An 18,132-nucleotide genomic window follows, 5' to 3' on the forward strand; every position below is an offset into this window, starting at 1 on the left:
TGGGTGGAAAGATGGATGGGTGGGTGCATGGATAGATGGGTGGGTGGATAGATGGATATGTAGGTGGAGGGGTAGACAGAGGATGCCTTCCTGAATATTCTGTGGGCTCCACAATGAATGAGACCTCTGTGAATAGGGCTGAGTCTGAGTCCTGGCAGGGCACTTGCTTCCCCAAGGAAGCAGCGTTGTCCTCAGTCCCTCCCTGCCATGACCCCCGTCTCCCCTGTTCAGGCAGGACCCACCTCCGCGTTGTTTCCGCCTCTGCTTGTTCCCCAGAGCCTGACACCCACAGCACATGCAGCCGCCCGCTGGCCTAAGTGAAGGGATGTCCCAGCCCTGAAGGAAGGAAGGGGGCTGTCCCCTCGTGGTTCAGCTCCCCCAACAGGATCCCTTCTGCTTCCCGGAGCCAGAGGGAGACGCTTTCCTCTCCACACCCTGAAATTAAAACCCAGCTGCCTCTCTTGTCCTGCCCGTTAAGTAGCTCCTGTCAACTTGTGGGAATTTGCCCAAGAAAAAAATGATTGCAGTGGCCTTTTTTTCCCCCTCTACTTACATTTCTTAATCCTAATGAAATAATGAAGCAGCTAGCACGTGACAACTGTGTTTCTTTCCCTCCTTCTGCCCCTCAATCTAATTCGATTACCCACGTTTGGAGTGTCTTCCACTGGTGTGGCTCAGTGCACATCACAAAGCGAGCCTTCCCGTTCCTGTGCCGCAGAATAGTCCTAGACAGCTAATGAATCACGCTAATCAGAGGACCGTCTTGAAAATTAATACATTCTCCTGTAACTATTTAAAGAAAAAATAATTATTGAGACCGTTCGCGCTAGATTATGCTGTCTCAAAGTCATAGAAAGAAAATTTTGTCTAATTTTAAGATGTGATCTCGGGTTTGCCGAATTTTTCTTCCCCCGAGCGATGGAAGGGGCCCGTGCCGGGCAGCCCTGGGGGGCGGGGGGGAACGTGCCCTTTGCTTCCTGCCTTCTGGGCCTCGGGCTGTGGAGGGCCAGCCTCAGGCGGGTCCGGGCCCTGCTTCCCTCGCAGACCGTGGCCGTGAGCAAGCCCACTCCACCCCCGGCTGTGGGGCGGGGGAGCCCCCGGCCTGCCTCCTTAGCATATGGGGTTAAAGGGAGATTCTCGACCTCGCCTGCTCCTGGGAAACAGTGCATCCTGGTGTCCGAAGCGGGTGTGGACGCGCCCCAGCACCGTGCACTGGCTGCTGTGGGCCCTTCCCGCCCCCGTCCCCAGCATCCCTCCCGCGACCTGGCGCTCACAGGCGCTCAACTGCAGACGGGAGGCACAAGGCTGGGGGACTCGCGGGGGACGCTCTCCACCTCTGTCCGCCTCTGGCTGGGGGGGGCGTTAGCGCATTGCCCTCCTGGTCCAGGGTTGGGGCGACCCTGCCTGGCCAGGCCTGCTTGGCCCGCCTGCCCTCCTGCACCCTCAGGGTCTCAGGGTTCAGGAGAGTTCAGTTAGCCCAGTGGAGAGGGCCAAGCCCCCGATGACTTTTACGAAAACGCGAGCAAGTCGTCCGCACAGAGACTCGACGGTAACGTGACGGTGTGCGTGTTGCTCTGTCAGTTGGCTTTGTGTCTGGGTTGCTTTGCTCAACGAAGGCCAAGCTGGTTCAATGCACTGGCTCTTGCTTTGGAACCCAGGTCACCCCTGTGGCCCCGAAGGCTACGTCGGAGTCTCCCGGGTGGGGCTTTAGAAATGCGGACGCCCGGCCCGTCCCGGCCACTCACCGGGACTCCCCCCGGGCACCCAGGCTGCTTTGGTCTGACTGGGGGCCACTGTCCTTCCTGCCTCCTCCGCGCCTCCCTCTGTTCCAATCCCAGCACCTCCGAGCCTCTAGCTAGACGCTTCCCTTGGCCGCTGGCAGGGTGCTCTCTGCCCTGGGATGCGGGTTCTCCAGGAGGTGGGCCGGGGCGCAGGGATGCTCGTGGGGAATCAGACCCTCCCGATGATGTGCCGTCTGTCAGAAGGGGAGCCTCCCCAAAGCACGGGAATTTCGCTCGCACTCCGCCTGCAGCTAGATGCTGCCTTCTCCGCATCTCCTGGCCGGAGCTCACCCGCTGGGGAGCTGGGGTCGGCGGGTGGAGAGCTGTCCCTCCCCTGCCCTCCTCATGGCACCGTGGATACATCCCAGCTCCTGCCCTCCGGCTGGCGGGCCAGGGAAGCTGCCGGAACAAGCCCCCCTCTCTCTGACAAGGTGGGGGCTCCTAGCCAGGGCTGCAGGGTGTGGCCCTCCCTCCTCTCCACCCCCTCCCGTTAAGGAAACGGGCCTGGGCAGTCTGACTCCCTGACCAGGTGCTGGCTGAACGTGCCATAACCCCAGGAGAGCCCACCTAGAATAGGCACCACATTCCAGAAAGTGCCGCCTGAGGGTCCGGGTGGGGTTCGGCAAGCCTCGGGGGGACCTGGCTAATGGACTCTGAGCCCTCAGGCCCTTGCTCAGCTCCCTGCATGGCCTGGAGGACCATGGCCCTTCTAAGACACCGGCGGGACCTGCCCCGGGGGCCTGGTCACCCAGTGTACTGCCCCCGCCCCAGTGCCGGCCTCTGCCCCCCTGGCCTCTGTAGCCGCCTGAGTACACGGAGCTTCCTGTGTCTCTGCGATGCTTCAAGCTCACAGCAGTGACCACACACCTGCCCCGGGGCTTCAGGGCCCCTTTCTCTGCCTGTAGCGCCCTCTCTCCCTCTTCGCTGTGGCCAATTCAGTCCTTTAATCTCACCTCTTCCAGGAAGCCCTCCCGGCTGGCCCAGGGCCTCCTCTGAGCCCCCACTGCCCTGTGGACACCCCATGGCCAGCGCTTTCTCTGGTGTAGGATGTTCTTAGACTATTGGCTCTATGCTCCTAAGGACAGGCCCATGTCCCTGAGGCTCCATGTCCCCAGGAGACACTGGGTTCAGCCTGAGTGAGCGTTCGTGGCCCTCTTTGCCCAGAAGGCAGAGCCCCCACTTGATCTCAGGGGTCCCGGAGGCCGAGCTGCGCCCACTGCTATCCCACTTGCTTCCGATGGGTTTATCTGAGGCCGGAGCCCATGGGCCTTCCGCCTCGTCTGAGGAGCCCGGGGAACGGCCAGCAGCACCTGCCTGTGAGTGACGAGGCCGGGCGTCACGGATGTTTTGCAGGGGCGCTGGCTGCGAGCTCTCCGTCTCCCTCCTGTAACCAAGACGACCCAGAGCAGGTCAGGGACTCAGGCCAGGCCCCACTCCCCAGACGAGGCAGAACCCTGAGTGTCGGCTCCCCGGCCACACGGATGCCGGGACCCCCAGGCCATGGCGGTCCAGCTCCTGCTGGCTCGTGAGTTAGCGCTGGGGCCGGCTTCGCCTTTGTCAGCAGGGAGCGTGCTTCCTGTTGTGGCCCCTTGAGGATCCAGCGGGACGGGGTCTGTGGGACACCTTTGCAAACTAGTTGATGGAGGTTTGTGCCCGTCTTGAGTGAGGGGTGGGGGGTGGGGGCTGGTGCAGCAGTGAGGGCACACGAGCAGGCGACTCATACAGACTCACTTGCTGTCAGCCCCCTCGATGTAAATGATGGGCACACTGGCGAGGGCACGAATCCCAGACCAGGAGTGTGACTGCACAGGTCACAGAAGATTCTAGAAGGCTAAGAGAGGGAGAGCAAGGCTCTGCGTGAGAGTTTGTGCATGGTCCCTCCCTGACCCCTTCTGGCACCTCCCGATTTTCTCCCTTGTCCCCTGGCGTGGTGGCCGCCCTTCTGCTGGCTCGGTTCTGTGTGATGGTGACAGCCAGCTCCCGTCACCCAGCACCACGTGGACCCCCATCCATGCACTGCCCGTGTGCCACAGTGAGCCCATCGGCCGTCACCTGGACAGGGCACTCTGTAAAGGACTTAGGATTGCTGGGTGTGGCCACGTCCCCTGTCCCTACTCTGACTCAGCCCAGCAAGACCTCCCCCGTGGGGCCCATGGGACGCCGGGCCCCGTGCCTCTCTGCCCTGGGCCGGGCTGGAGCCCACATGCTGCCAGGCGGGCCTCGCACTGGGAGCCGGACCAGGGATGGGCCCTGGACCTGGGCACAGCTTGCAGGCTCCCCTCCCTCCCACGCCCCTTGTCCCCCCTCAGCCGCAGCCTGACACTGGGGCAGAGGCCAGGGGGCGAAATTAATCCTCTCCGTTGTGGTGGCATCGGCCTGGCTCACTGCAAACCAGCACCGCAGACGCGCGGCTGTTGCGACGGCTGGACGCTGAGGGAGGCCGATGAGCACATGGGGGCTTTGGTGATGGACAGACGGATCGACAGGCGGACAGACAGAAGGGTAGACCGGCCCATCAATAGATAGATAGGCACGTAAGTTGACCCATAGACAGATCGGTAGACAGGTAAGTCGAGGTAAATAGATGGGTTGATTGATAGATACGTGATGGACAGAATAGGTAGGATGAATGATAGGTAACAGGTAGATAGATGTGGATGTCTCCTTTTTTTAAGTTCATTTATTCATTTTGAGAAATTGAGAAAACATAAGTGGGGGAGGGACAGAGAGAGGGAGAGAGAGGATCCCAAGCAGGCTCCAGGCTCCGAGCTGTCAGCACAGGGCCCGACGCGGGGCTCAAACCCACGGACCGTGAGATCATGACCTGAGCCGACGCTGGATGCTTCACTGCCTGTGCCACCCCGGTGCCCCTGGGTGTATCTCCCTCTTCACCGGCTTCCCTGGTGGAGACCATTGTGAGGGTCTGCAGGTGTCTGGGGGGGAGCAGTTCCCAGGCAGGTGGGGATCAGGAGCCACCCTCAGCCCACGGTGCGGCCTGAAGCTCCCTCGGGGGTCGGACGCTCCCACTGTGACCCACCACAGTGGGAGACCCGGGGCCCCAGACCCTCATTCGCAACCCCCGCCAGATGCTTCCTGCCGTGGGGACGGCACAGGGCTGGGACAAGGCGCCACTCAGGCCGTGCAGCCTGGGTGCTGATAGGGTGGGAGGGAGGCACACGCCCTCTGCCTCCCAGAGTCTCTGGCCCCTCGTAGCCCTGGGTCCACAGAGGGCAGGGGCCGCCGTCTCTCGCCTGTGACTCTCAGAACGGCGTCCGCTCCTGTGCGCTTACGCCGCACGAACTTCCACCCCAGGTCGGCTTATCGGTGGGACGTGTTTCTTCAGGCTGCCCTGGGACCCCACTCCCGTCTACACTCGCACGCCGCGCGCAGGACGTGACTCCGGGCCGGAGCTCCCGTGGGAAAGACAGGCGTCCTCAGAGCTGTGCAGGGGCCGCGTTCAGGGCGGAATCCATTCCGTGAGCAGCCTGGCGGGACGCATCCGGGGCCGTGGAAATGCCCAGACCCTCGATCCCATAATTCCACTCCTAGAAATTTGTCTTGAGAAGATAATTCGAAAGAAGGGAAGACGGGTGTGTTGGAGCAGCGTTAAGCTGGAGGCACCAGCGGCCGAGGTGCCATCGGAACGGGGTGCTGACCCGCGGCCGCGCTGGGCAGAGGAGGGGGACGGCGGAGCGGCCGGGAGCTATGACTGCGTCCGGTGCGGGGGAGGGAAGAGAGACGCGGCGTGAGACCCGGGGGCCAAGAGCCTGGTCTCTTCCTGAGGCCTGTGCCCTGCCCCCGGCTGGGCCGGGCTGTCCCTTGCTGGCATCCATTCTGCCCGGTTCCGTTTTCTCCACCTCCACCCGCTCACCGTCCCCGACTCCACCTTGCTGTGCAGACATCCGTCTGGCAGGTGGCAAGGGAGCCCCACTGTGGCGGCCCCACCGGACACAGGCCCGCGGGACTGCCCCAGACGCGGTCCTTCTCGGGCAGGCCTCCCTTCCTCCTCCCGCCGTGCCCTTGCCTCCAGGCTCCTGCCCAAGGGCCACACGGATCCAGAGAGCTCGGGGCTCTGCTCAGGCTGCCCCAGCCCAGCTCCCCGCGGGGTCACTTGGCAGCCGTGGGACCCTGGCAGGTTTCCTGACCCCCCCCCCCCCGCCCCGAGCTTCCGTGTTCCCCTCTGTGATGTAAGGATGAGGGAGTCGGGCCTTCCTGGGGGTGATCCCAGCGGTTGTAACACTCACCGTGCACGGACGTCCCCGTGAGGACCCGCGAGGCATCCCCGTGTCCTTGGGCCTCATGCCTGTCCCCAGCAGCCGGTGGTGGGGCTCCCCAAGGGCCGGGTGGCCCCGCTCCTTCCCCCGCTGCGTGCTCACCTGATGTGTTCGGGCACTGACGTTTCAAAGCAGAATTTCTGGAGCACAGAAGGTGCTTCTGGGGCTGAGAGCAAATGGGTTTCTCCCTTAAGCTCGGGGGCATCTCTGAGGATACTCTGCTTGTTCGTATCATCCTGAGCCCCGTGTGGCTGACCCCGCAGGGGGCGCGGGCAGGAGACCTGGAGCCCACCAGGGGGGTCTGGACGTACAGACTCCTCTCCACAAGGCCCCCGGCCCTCCAAGGGCCAGGCTGCACCTCGCTGTGCCCCCCAGACCCTGCACGCATGTCCCCGTGTCCAGTCCCCCGTCTTTATACCACCCTTGCCCTGTCCTTCAGGGCAGTGCTCACCTGACTCCTCTGCCCCTGGCACCAGGCTGCCCAGGGAGGGCCGGCTGAAAGTGGGCTTTTGGGGGCGGGCCTTAAGCCACCCAGGGCACCCTCTGACCTTCCAGCCCCATGGGCCTCCCTGCCAGGAGAGGCCTTAACGCACCACCCCCTGGAGCAGAGCAGTGGGGAGCCCAGGGCACTCCTCCCCTTCCAGAACGTTCGCTACAGGGATCCTGTCTCAGTTAAGACCTCACGGTCTACATCAGCTCTCCCTACGGTAGATTTTTCTTGAACCCTGGGATGTCCCACTTATGTTTGGCTCCTGTGGGTCAGTGTGTGTGTGTACCTTTAACCAGTACGTGTGCCTGTGCATTAAGCGTCAGCTGCCCCTTTCCCAGTGTGTGATCTGACCCCAGCGGGACAAGGGGGGTGTACCCTTCTGGGTCAGACCTGCCGGGGAGGGTCGCCCCCCCCCCACCTCGGTCGGACAGGGTCTGTCGGGGATCTCGTCGGAGGATGTGGCCGGAGCTCTCCTGCAGCCCCACTGGCTTTGTTCTGGATGATTCATTTTTCCAAGCTGTCGAGTAAAGTAAGCAGATTCATATGTTAATGGGAACGAAGAAACAGTTTATTCTAAAGGGAGCTGTGCGGTTTGTGAGCAGCGAAGAGCCTGGCGTTGAGCGCGGCAGTGCGGTCTCCACGGTCCCCTGGCAAATTAGCACGTCTGTCCCCATCCATCTGTCCAGGCCAGAGCCGGGAGCGTGCTCGCCGCAGGGCCTGCTGTCCACACCTGCCACCGTCGGCCAGACTCGGGTCCCTCGGGGTCATATCTTTGTCTCCTCTGGTTCGGGGGTGGGCGAGGGGCCTGGCGGGGCTGCTGTCGTTCACGGGGATTGAGCCGAAGCATATTGGTGCCAGAAAACGAGGAGGGAGCCTCCGCGTCCTTCCCGCCGGGTGGGGTGTCGCTGGCCCCGGCCTTCCCTCGTCACGTGCAGCTCAGGTCCTGGACCAGAACATTCAGACCCCACAGACAGGGACGCACACACACAGGCACACACGTGTGCATATCACACCCGTGTGCGCGCACACAAATGCCCGGCTGCACGGCTCAACTCACCTGTGCACACGTGGTCAGCAGCTTGACCGCCATAGGAAGTGCCGTGGCTCTCGTGAGGAGGTTCCACTGGGGTCCACTCTGACCCTCAGCCCCGCCTCCTGAGGACCCCTGATGGGTAGGAATGAAGGCAGTGAGGAGTGAAATCTGCGTGTATAACCCAGTCCCGGGCCGGTGTCGCCAGGGAGGCGAGGCGAGCGGGCACGGGGTTGCCACGCAGGGTCCACGCCTGCCCAGACTCTATGTCTCTGAGCATCTGTGACCACCTGGGCCAGGTGGGCCGGGCGCCTTCCGGTCCTGTGTCTTCATCCCTCCGTCCCTTGTCCCCTCGCCCCCCGGGGACCTCAGCAGAGCACTGAGGGGTCCCGCACAGTCCCGGGTCTGGGGTCATCAGAAGCCCTCCCACGGCCCACCACAGGGACAGCAGGGAGCGGCCGGGCCGTCCCGGGGGGAGAGGCGGAAGGCGGAGGGGTGGCGGAGAAGGGTTCCCAGGAGAAGGGGTGGCTGTGGAGATGGAGGGAGACCTGGGGGGCAGGAGAGGCAGGGCGGCAGGACACCAGGGGAAACACGGGTAGGACTTACACTGCCTGAGCATGGGGGGAGGGATGGGGATGGGGCCCAGAAGAGTCTGGGCCTGGGTACCTGCAGCGCCCCTCACCCTGGCCCCCTGGGGGGCTTCATGGTGGGGTGGGGGCGCCTTCGGAGGATGGCGCGCACCTGGTAGCAGAGGGGGGAGCAGGAGAGGGGAACTCCCAGGCCTCAGTATTCCTGTCTGTGAAAGGGCCCATGCTCCCTCCTGAAGGAGGGTTCTGAGGCTTAATGAGGTCATAAATCCGAGTTTTCCCTCGTTAGCGAGGGGTCCATGATGGCGTTTCCTCGTCTTCTGCTCCTCACGGGGCCTCACCTTACGTGCTTGTCCAGACGATGCCGCTTCTAGAGAAGTCGTTGGCCAGAGAGCCAGGTGGTCGCCTTTGAAGCGGGTGGCTCGGGCTCTCTGTGGCCTGCAGCGTGTGTGGTTTGTCCCGGTCCGTGAGCGTGTCCCCCGTGTCTCGCGGTCGTCTTCCTAGGTTCAGAGTCGTGGCCCAGAGGGGGGGTGTTCCTGCTCCCGGTGGGGCCGCGGCCTAGGAGCTGGTGCGGACGCCCCGCTCACACAGAGCAAGTGCTCGGGGAGCCTTACTGAGTAAATAAAAGCCTCCTGGGCCTTCCCAAGAAGAACGCGCTTCGGGAGACGAAGTCCGTGGCTCTGTTGAGGATCCGTGAGAAATTACTCGTGTAAGGCACCATTACCCTCCCGGATTGTAAATGAACTCAGCAAATGGCCCGGCATCCTGCTTGTTATTAGGTCCAAGGGAGCTTTGAGCCTGGGACCTCAGCTCCCGGCCCAGCCGCCGTGGCGGATCTTCACTGGGGGGGGGGGGGGGCCCCAGGCGGGGGCAGCCGAGACCCCTGCTGGCGGGCTGTGCCCACTTGTCTTCCTGGGGCGAGAAGTCTCGTGCTGATTCCTCCCTGTAATGCGAACGTTCTGATCGAGGACTCCGCGGGAGGGGTGGAAGTGAGGGGGGCGCTCTGTGAGCTCAGGGGTGCACGGGGACCCCCAGAGGTGTGGGCTCCGGGCCCCAGTGCCGGCTGCATGTGGGGTGTGAGGGCGTCGAGGGCGGCCTGGCAGGCCAGATGCTGGCCTGGACTCGGGAGCCAGGAGAGAGGGTGGCCTGGGAGGTGGAGGGGACGTGTGATCAGGCCCAGGGCAGAAGGTTCTGGAGGCAGGACAGAGATAAGGAGGCCAGGATTCAGGCAGCGGGGTGCTGGACGTTCACGGGCTTTATGGGCCAAGGAGGCAAGTCTGCGCTTCGATCTTGGGGTCACCTGGAGTTACTGGGGACACTCGAACCAGCAGCCGACACGTCAGAAGTCGGGTTTTGTGACGGCTCGCTCTTCTGTGTGTCTGGGCATTTCCTCAGTGTTTGCTGAGCACCTGCTCGGGTGGGCACGCACAGGTGCTCGTGCGCACCCCACCCCCGCGCCCACCTGCCTCTGGGCGAGACCAGTTGTCCGATGGAACACACACGACACGGGGGACCCCGTGCTGGCCCAGACGCTTCCTTGCTGCTCCCCATTTAAGCTGCTTGCTGGCACGTCAGGGGCCACAGCTGTTGGCCCAGCGTTTGCAAGGCGTCTGGGTGAGCTGGGACATCAGTGCCTCACGCCGGCTGCAGGGTCAGGCCCTGGGGATGCGGTCGGTCTGTACGGTGAGGACACAGGCTTACCTTCTGTTGCCATTGGGACACACGAGGCGGGAGCGTCAGGCCCTGGCCAGGACCTGGACGTCCCTCCAGAGCATCAGGCGTCAGGCACGGCATGTTCTCTGTCAATCGATTTGGAGAAACTGACTAGGAGCTGAATCGAAAGGCTCGAGGAGTCCAGGTGGTGGCAGGGCTGAGACTCGAACCCGGGCCTCCTGCCTCCCAGTCCTGCTCCCCACCCACCACGAGCCCTGAGGCCCCCCAGGCTGGGGAGGACACACGGCCCTCGCCGGCTGAGTCAGGGCGGGCAGGAGGTCCTGGCTGGCTGCCCCCCATGCCGCAGGCTCCACTGCGGGGACTGGGGGTGCTGACTGGGCCCCCCCTCTGCAGCTGCATAACCATCTCTGCCTCCTCTGCCTCCAGCGGGGTTTTCCACGGACGGGAGGAAGCCGGGTGGGTTTGTGCCGACACAGCTCTGCAGCCTTCCCGCATCAGCTGTCCTCCAGGGAGGCTGGAGGCTGTGAAGAATGAGATGTAGGCAGCGACGGGGTTGAGATTCCTCACCAGTCTCTGCTCCTGCTGCACCGTGGGCACAAGCGGGGAGGAATCAGACTGGGACACGGGGGGGCCTCTGAAAAGAAGGAGGTCTGTCCTGGAGTCACAGAGGCCACGAGAGGGCGCTTACGGGTTGGCCACTGGGCATGAACCCCAGCTTCTCACAGTTCCTTGTCCCGGGAACCCTCAGAACCCACACGTTCTGAAAGAGGTTCCGGAGAGCCTCCGCTAAGAAGTGCGGTTGGAGTGAAGGGGCCAGTGTGCCCAGTACGACAAGAGCTCAGTCCAGGAGCTGCTGATGGTTGATGATGGGAATGATGGTGTTAATGATGGTGGTGATGCTGGTGGTGGTGAGGAGGCCTGTTGAGCCAGAGGGAGCTAGATCTGCTGAGTAGGGGTAGTGCAGCAGAGAAGACTTTGCAGCCAGACTCCTGGGCCTTTGAGGCTTCTGGAATGTGCTCCAGAGAAGGAGAATCGGGACTGAGCATCCTCCAGGCACGGCCTGGCCCCGCCGTGAGCCACCATCAGTTGGTGCCAGTCTCCACCCCGCCCTTCACAGGTCACTTGGGAGGAAGGAGAAAGGAGCGGCTGACCGGGCCCCGGGGAGGGGTGGGCCCCGTGGTGGGCAGGGATCGATCAGTGCTTAATCGAGTTTGGGGCTGGCCCTGATTTCGGCATGACGCTGCGAGCGACTTAAGATGTTCCGTTACCTGAACGACCACAACAAATGTGGGATCTATGAGAATCTCAAGGGAGACGCTTCCCCCATGGAGGGGCCGGAGGGACAGGGGGAAAGAAAGGCTACCCCACAGCCCATGCTCGCAGCACACGCCCGCCTCCAGGTCCCTCCGTCTCTAGGCTGGGGCCACGGCAGGGAGACCCCAGAGGGGGCTGTCACAGGAGATCCAAGCCCCTCTGGCTGGGGCGAGGGTGGTGAGGGCTACGGGACCGGAACCTTCTGGGCTCCCTTCTGCGGCCCCAGTCTGGTCCCGGAGGGTCCGTGCGTCAGTCTCCCACCCCGGCTCTGCCTCCTTCTCTGCCCAGCTCACCGCGGGTGGGCAGCGGGTGTTGCCCAGACTTAAATCACTTGAAAACTCCTTTGAAGGGAAAGCTCCTTCCCTGGGCCCCTCGCGACTGACCTAAATGGTTTCTATTATAATGTTGCCGGGATATGAACAAACACCAAGCCGGGCGTCCTCACCAGACTATAAACTGGAAAAAGACTGAACCCGCTTACAGATTAAACACAAACAAAACTGCAGAACCAATAAAATTTAAATCGGCAGCATTTTTCTAGGGCAGATGTTCGGGGGAGATCCTCGGGCGTGGCACCCGCCGGTTTGATCCACGTTTACGCTTTCTTCTGCCTTTGCCCGGAGGCTGTGGAGTTGGGGACACTGCCCACATGTTGTCTGAAACCCCACTGGTAACGGCAGAGCCTCCGTATTTCCCCCAGAGCTGTCCCGGGGCACTGGTGGGAGGGGCTCCCGGCGCCTGTCCCAGGCTGTCTCCTTCCAGCACTGCCTTAAATGGGCGTGACCCGGTCGTGACAGGGGCAGGGGACCGAGCCGTGCCCGTGTCCTGCCACGCTCTCTCCTGGTGAACTGCTCCCGGAGGGGCATTGGGGCAGGAAGCCAGCAGGGTGCCGTGGCCCCAGGCGCTGTGCCCCCCCCCACCGTGTGGCCTTAGCGCCACCCCATCTCCCTGTGCAAAGGCTGCAGAGCAAGTGGGGGCACACTTGTAGGCACAGAATGCACTCCAGGACGGCCAGGCTGCACCCGCGGGCGCAGGTCCCCAGTGTGTTCTAGAAGAGTCTTTGGAAGGAGCACGGCTAGCCTGACCGTCATCGTCCTGATGTAAAAGGGTCGCTGGGTGGAGGCACGTGTCCTCACCGAGGGCCCAAAGTCTGGGATTCCAGTAGGAGACGTTCACGGGGCCCCAACACCAGCCGGGACGGCCGCCGTGGTCGTCTCCAGTGGACCCTGCCGGGCTCTGCCTCCCTGGGGGACGGTGCTCAGAGAGGACGGCTCAGCCCTGCGTCTCTGGCAGGCGGTCCCCGAGGGTGGCCCAGTGGACGGTGTGGGGGACCCGGGGAGCGTGGCGGGAGGGCTCCGTGCCTTCACGCCCTTGTGCGGGAGTCCCTGTCTGAGGGGCAGAGAGCAAGGGTCCTCAGTGCACCCCCACACGGGGCCAGGGACCCCGTGGCCCGCAGGGTGCGCTCGCAAAGCAGCTGGACGAGCCCAGGCTCTGCCCTGGATGGAAGCTTCCGGCTGCTCCGGGAGAGTAAAGTGTTCTCGGGGGCGAGAAGATTGCCCTTCAGTCACGAAGCCGTGCAGCTCGGTGAGCTCGGACCCTCCACCCTGACATTCCCCGTCCCCCCGCCCAGCCCTGCCGCAGGCGGGGAGCCCCCTGAGCCGCCCCTTCCTGGCTCGGGCTGGGGTCGGGGGCCGGCAGGAGGAGCTCCCGGCTGTGTCCACGGTCCCCCGCTGCCTGACCCGGACCCGGTGCCGGGCCGCTCGCACGTCTCTTAGAGGAAGGAGGGGCTTCTCCGGGGCCCGTGTGCCCGTGTGCCGGGTGTGTTCCCAGGGCCGGTGAGGCCGTGTTGCTGGGGGGCTGCGTAGGGACCCCTCCTCCGATCCCGCTGCCGTCCCGCTGTGTTTCTGAAGGGCTGTCCTTTCCCCGGAAGGTAGTCTCTCCCTCGTCTCTTCTCAGAAGTGTCCCCGCTGCCCCCTGTCCGGCCCCGTCACTCTGTGGCTGTCCTGACCCGTCTTCAGCTCCATTCACCATCGGCCCGAACGCTGTCTGGGCAAATTGACTTTCCGGCAAATTCCCCGCCTGTAGCGCTGTGGCCCCCGCCTGCGGGCCCTACGCTGTGGCCTTTCCCCCCAGTGCCCGGCCTCTCTCCCCGGACCAGGGCCACCCGCCCCACCATCGCCTCGCTGCCCCTCTGGCCCTCTGATGCCTGTCCAGCTGTGTCCCAAGCGGCCTGCCTCACGCTGCCCACGGCTGCAGCGGGCTGAAGCAGCAGGGGCCTGAGGCAGAGCCCACGTCCCTGGGATGTCCGCGTGGAGGGCAGTCTGGAGCGGGGCCGGGAGCCACTCGGGGCCCCAGCCTGAGGCTCCCAGCGCTCGCTGCCGGGGGAGGGGGAGGCGCCCAGCCAGCAGCAGGTGCACAGAGCCGCCCCGGGGTGCGAGTGGGCAGGTGCAAGCGTGTTCACGGGGAGCGAGACCGGCTGGCGAGAGGAGGTGCGAGCGCTGGGCGCCTGGGGGCGTCTCTGGGGACCCATGCGAGGTGGGGACGGGCCGAGGGAGGGGCAATGGCACCCCCCACGGCCGAGCAGGCGCCCCATCAGAGGTTCCATTTTGGCCCCCAGCCCCAGTCTGGACAAGCCTGCACTCCCGGGCCCGGGGACAGGCCGGGGGACGTGCCGATGACGCCTGATGAGCGGGGGGCCCAGCTGCCCACGCGGCTGAGGCCCCTGACTGTCAGCCACTGGGGGCACCGTCAGCCCCTGGCGGGTGCCCTCCCCGGCACCAGAGCTGCCTCAGCGTCACCGACACCGTGATGTGTGGCACGAAAGGTCCCTGTGTCCCTGGGACGCGGTGGCCAGCACTGTGCCTGCCACCGCCTCCAGCAGGAAGTGGGCTCGGGCCGGCTGAGCTGAGGTCTGCAGCGAACAGAAGGCGTGTGCTCAGCAGCGGCCGGCCAGTGCCCTCCGCGGGGCCGGCCCCTGCCACGTCCGGGCCGCCACGCTGCGTGGGGGATGGCTGGCCGTCAGCCGCTCGACGCGTCCGCTCGTGTGTGTGTGCACGCACTCGTGGACGCACAGACGGGTGCGTGCTGTTTGCCTGTGTTCGTGCGTTTAAGAGTCTGTGTGCGTTTCCCGTGCGTGTGAACAGGAGCACATGGGAGCAAGCAGGGACGTGTGTGATCGGCCGTGTGGACACGGCGAGGGGGGCCGCGTGTTCCCTGCTTTCAGAGCTGCGTGTGTGACGGGAAGGAGTGGAGGGGTGGGGTCCGCAGCCTCCAGGCTGCTTCCAGAAAGGTGAACGGAGCCCAGGCGGAGCCCGGGGTCACACTGCGGTGACGTGGCCTCGGCTGAGGGCCTGGCAAGGGAGGGGGAGCTGCTGTGAGGCTAACGGGAGCGTCCCGAGGTCCTCAGGGTGCACGCGAGGCTGGGGCCGTCTGCCCCAGCGTCTGTCCACGGCCGCCAGCCCCAGTGGCCGCAGGGGCCCCGACCGTGAGGGATGCGTGTCCGTGAGCGCCGACAGGCTGAACCCCGTGTGGACACCTGCTCCTCCTCCCGGCACCGTGCTCCCCTGAGAGGACCGGGCCCGAGGGTGGACGAACGCTGCTGCTGAGGCCCCGCGGCCGGCACACAGCAGTGCAGCATGGAACCCAGGCCCTTCTGCCGGCCCCGCCAGCTCGGGTGTCTGGCCGTGTCCCGGGGTGTCCCGCGCCCTGGGCGGCACAGCCCCAGCCGGGACCAGCCCTCAGCACTGTCTGTGCAGCCCCCTCCTGGATGACGCAGTCCCCCGCCTGCGTGGCCTTCTTGCCTGCAGAACCTCATCATCCTCTTGCCGCCGAAGGGGACGTCATCCCCGGGACACCTTGTTCTTGCTCTCAGACCCTCGGTCAAGCATTGGGGCGGCCCAGGCCTCCCCGGTGGCGGAGCCTCGGTGACCGCGTTCCCTGGGTGCGGCTCAGGGAGACAGACAGGGAGCGCGGATGCGGATTCCCTTTGATCCACACTTAAGCCCCTTCCTCGCTGATCCTCACTGCTGATCCCAGAGAAGCTTCCCCGACACTTGTCGGGATCCTCGCCCAGACGCCACGCAGAGGATTTCCGGGGATTGGGCCGGGCGTGTGCCTCAATCCTGTAGCCGCTCCGTGGGCTTAGGGTGTCCGTCTCCTGGCTTCCAACAGGGCTTTGGGGCCATCTTTTACCGTGACAAAATGGTGCATCCGGGACAGGACGTCGTGGTGGGGCCCTGGCAGGAATGATGAGCGGAGGAGGAGGAGGCCTGGGGTGGGGTGGGGGGGGGGTGCGCTGGGCAAAGCTCCAGCTCCCGCGTGGCCGGGCCTGAGAGGGGCCCCCGCCCGCACCCAGTGTCTCCCCCAAGGGTCCGGCCCAGGACGGCGGCCGCTCATTGCAGAGACGTTTCTGGGGACGCTGCGAATGGAGTCCTGCGCGTCCCCACCCTGCCCTGGGGAGCCGCACTGGTTCTCAGCTGCAGTGTCCTTCCGTGCTGACTTTCCAGCTGAATGAGAAGTGTGTCTGAGGGGTGAGTGTCCCTCGTGTCACAGGCTGCTGGGACAAAATGCCACCCCCAGGGCAGCTTCAGCAGCAAATGTTTGGGGGCCGGGATTTGAGGCAAGGGCACCGGTGGCTCAGGTTCCAGCAAGAGGCCTCCTCTGGCTTCTCACGTGTCCTCGTGGGCTCGGTGCTGAGGGACAGCGGGGACTCAGTGTCTGCTCTCACACGGACACCAGTCCTATGGGACCGGGACCCCACCCTCGTGACCTCGTGTCACCTGACTTCCGTAAGAGCACGGTGCCCGAGGGCCCACACGCTGGGGGTTAGAGGGTCAGGGCTTTACCTTGCGACTTAGCGGGCTGCAGTCCCGTCCGTGGCCTGGCCTGGAAAGGAGCGGGTCTCAGGGTGACCACCTAGTGCATCCTCTGGACGGCCCCAGGTCCCGCCCCCGGGCTATCTCCTGGCCCCGCTGGCCTCCTCCCACCGCCCCCGAGGGGACAGGCACACCGGCACAGGGCAGATGCACGAACACGTGCCTGTGCTCGCTCGGCCTGGACCCCTGTGTGCGTCCTCCGGCAGGGGGGCGGGAGCTGAGGCTGAGGCTGTGGTTGGAAGCGTGCGTCTGGCCCGCTGGGGGCATCCGGTCTGAACGCGCAGACTCTGCGCGGGGGACCCTCCGATTTGCACGGATGCCCTTCCTGTAGAAGTGCGGTCAGCCGGCCGTACGTGCCTCTGGAAGGACGCGCACTGTGTCCTAACTCGGAAAGCAGCCACAGGCCCGCAGCCACAAAATGATGGGGTGCCTCCAGCGAGGGAGAAACGTGGCTCTTTTCTGCCTGGAAGCGGTTGGTTCGGGCTTTATGGCTGCCGCGTCACTCCGGGCTCAGCGGCCACCTGGGGTCTACCCACCCTGTCGCTTGCCTGCACCCCAGGTGATGACAGGGGCTCAGGTCAGCCCCCCGCTTTTGGAGGAGGACCAGGGAGGGGCCGTGGTCACTGCGAGACCCGCCATGGATCGGTCCGATGGCAGCACTGGCCCACCTCCTGAGGACCCCGCTCGTAGCGCTGACCCCCCGGCCCCTGCGCCCCATCCTTCACCCGGCCCGCGTGTGCCACACCGGAAGGACATCCGGTGCTGCTTTTAAGGAGAGAAGAGACTTGTCCACTCCAGGACGAGGCCGTGGCTGCTCCCTGAAACTGTCCTCAACACCCCGTTACCACTTACTGGGGGCTGGGGGTTGGGGGCTGGGGGCAGGGCCGGGCCTGGGGAGCAGCACCGAACAGGGTCCGGGGCAACAGTGGCCGGCCGCCCCGCGTGACCCGGGCGCCACCCACCAGGCCTTCGGCCCCCGTGGCCGGCGCCCAGGGTGGGGTCAGGGTGCGGGCGCTGCCCCAGCTGAGCCACGCTGACCGCCCTCCTGTCTCCCACAGCTCGGATCATCAAGACAAAGCAGTGGTGCGACATGCTCCCGTGTCTGGAGGGTGAAGGCTGTGACCTGCTGATCAACCGGTCAGGCTGGACGTGCACGCAGCCCGGAGGGCGGATAAAGACCACCACGGTGCGTACGCGGCCCTGCTCGCTCTGGGACGCAGGGAGGGCGGCGGGCCCCGGGCACTGGGTCCTCGAGGGGAGGCGGCCCCACACCGGCGATGGCAGGGGCAGTCGGCTTCCTGGTGTGGAGGGGCCACGCCTGCCTCCACGCCCGCCTCGTTCTCTGGGCTCCAATCAGTCGGTCCCTGGGCTGTCCCCGCCCCCTCGGGCCATCACGGAGAGCGTGACAGAACCACTCAGGAGGTAGCTCAGGGCCCACGCACAACCGGTGGCTGGTGGTGTTGTCTCCTTTCTGGGGCAGGGGCATGCTCCAAGCTCCAGGAGAAGGGGTTGGGGCCCCCCAGAGGGGGGCGAAGGCTCTTGAAAGAGCAGGATTGACTGAGGAGGGGTGGTGACCTGAATGTCTGTTCCCGCCCTGGGCACCGCAGAGTGGCCACTCGGCAGAGGCCCCGACAAACCCCGAGGTGCCCCCTGTCCTTCCCCAGCACACCCCTGTCCGCTGAGGGGGCACACCGCGGACCCTCCTTTCCAGGCGCTGCGACCAGCCCTGTCCCCGTGGCTGCTGTTCCTTGGGGGTGGGGGTGGGAGGGGCGGGAGGGGAGGGGAGGGGTTCCTGGGACTGCTCGCTGAGGTCCCTTTTCCAAAGGTAAGTTCCTCAAGGCCCGTGCAGCGACGGCCCAGGCCACGGGAGTCGGCGCCCGTGTCCTCTGGTTCTGGCCCTGGGGCTCCGCAGGCCGAGGCCCACACGGCAATGACCTCTGCTGCCTGCTGGCCCATTCTCACCCCAATCCCGCCCTTCCTCATAAGCTCCACCTAGAAACTGAGGACTGGAGTAGGTTGTGATCTGGCCGTGACTCCCGCCACGGGAACTTTGAGTCAGGGAGGTCTGGGGTCCCTGGGGAAGCATCTAGAAAGCCCCACGGGGGTCC

General features: G+C 64.9%; 1 protein-coding gene across 1 annotated transcript in view; it reads left to right on the plus strand.

The window, feature by feature from the left end:
* Positions 1–18,132, plus strand: part of TAFA5 (TAFA chemokine like family member 5) — a 76,338-nt gene that overhangs the window by 23,981 nt on the left and 34,225 nt on the right. The window contains exon 3 of the mRNA XM_049626734.1: positions 17,083–17,210. Within this exon, the coding sequence (XP_049482691.1) occupies positions 17,083–17,210 (128 nt within the window). The remainder of the gene's footprint in view (positions 1–17,082; positions 17,211–18,132) is intronic.

The sequence above is a fragment of the Panthera uncia genome, chromosome B4 (assembly GCF_023721935.1).
Source record: "Panthera uncia isolate 11264 chromosome B4, Puncia_PCG_1.0, whole genome shotgun sequence".
Taxonomy (NCBI): domain Eukaryota; kingdom Metazoa; phylum Chordata; class Mammalia; order Carnivora; family Felidae; genus Panthera; species Panthera uncia.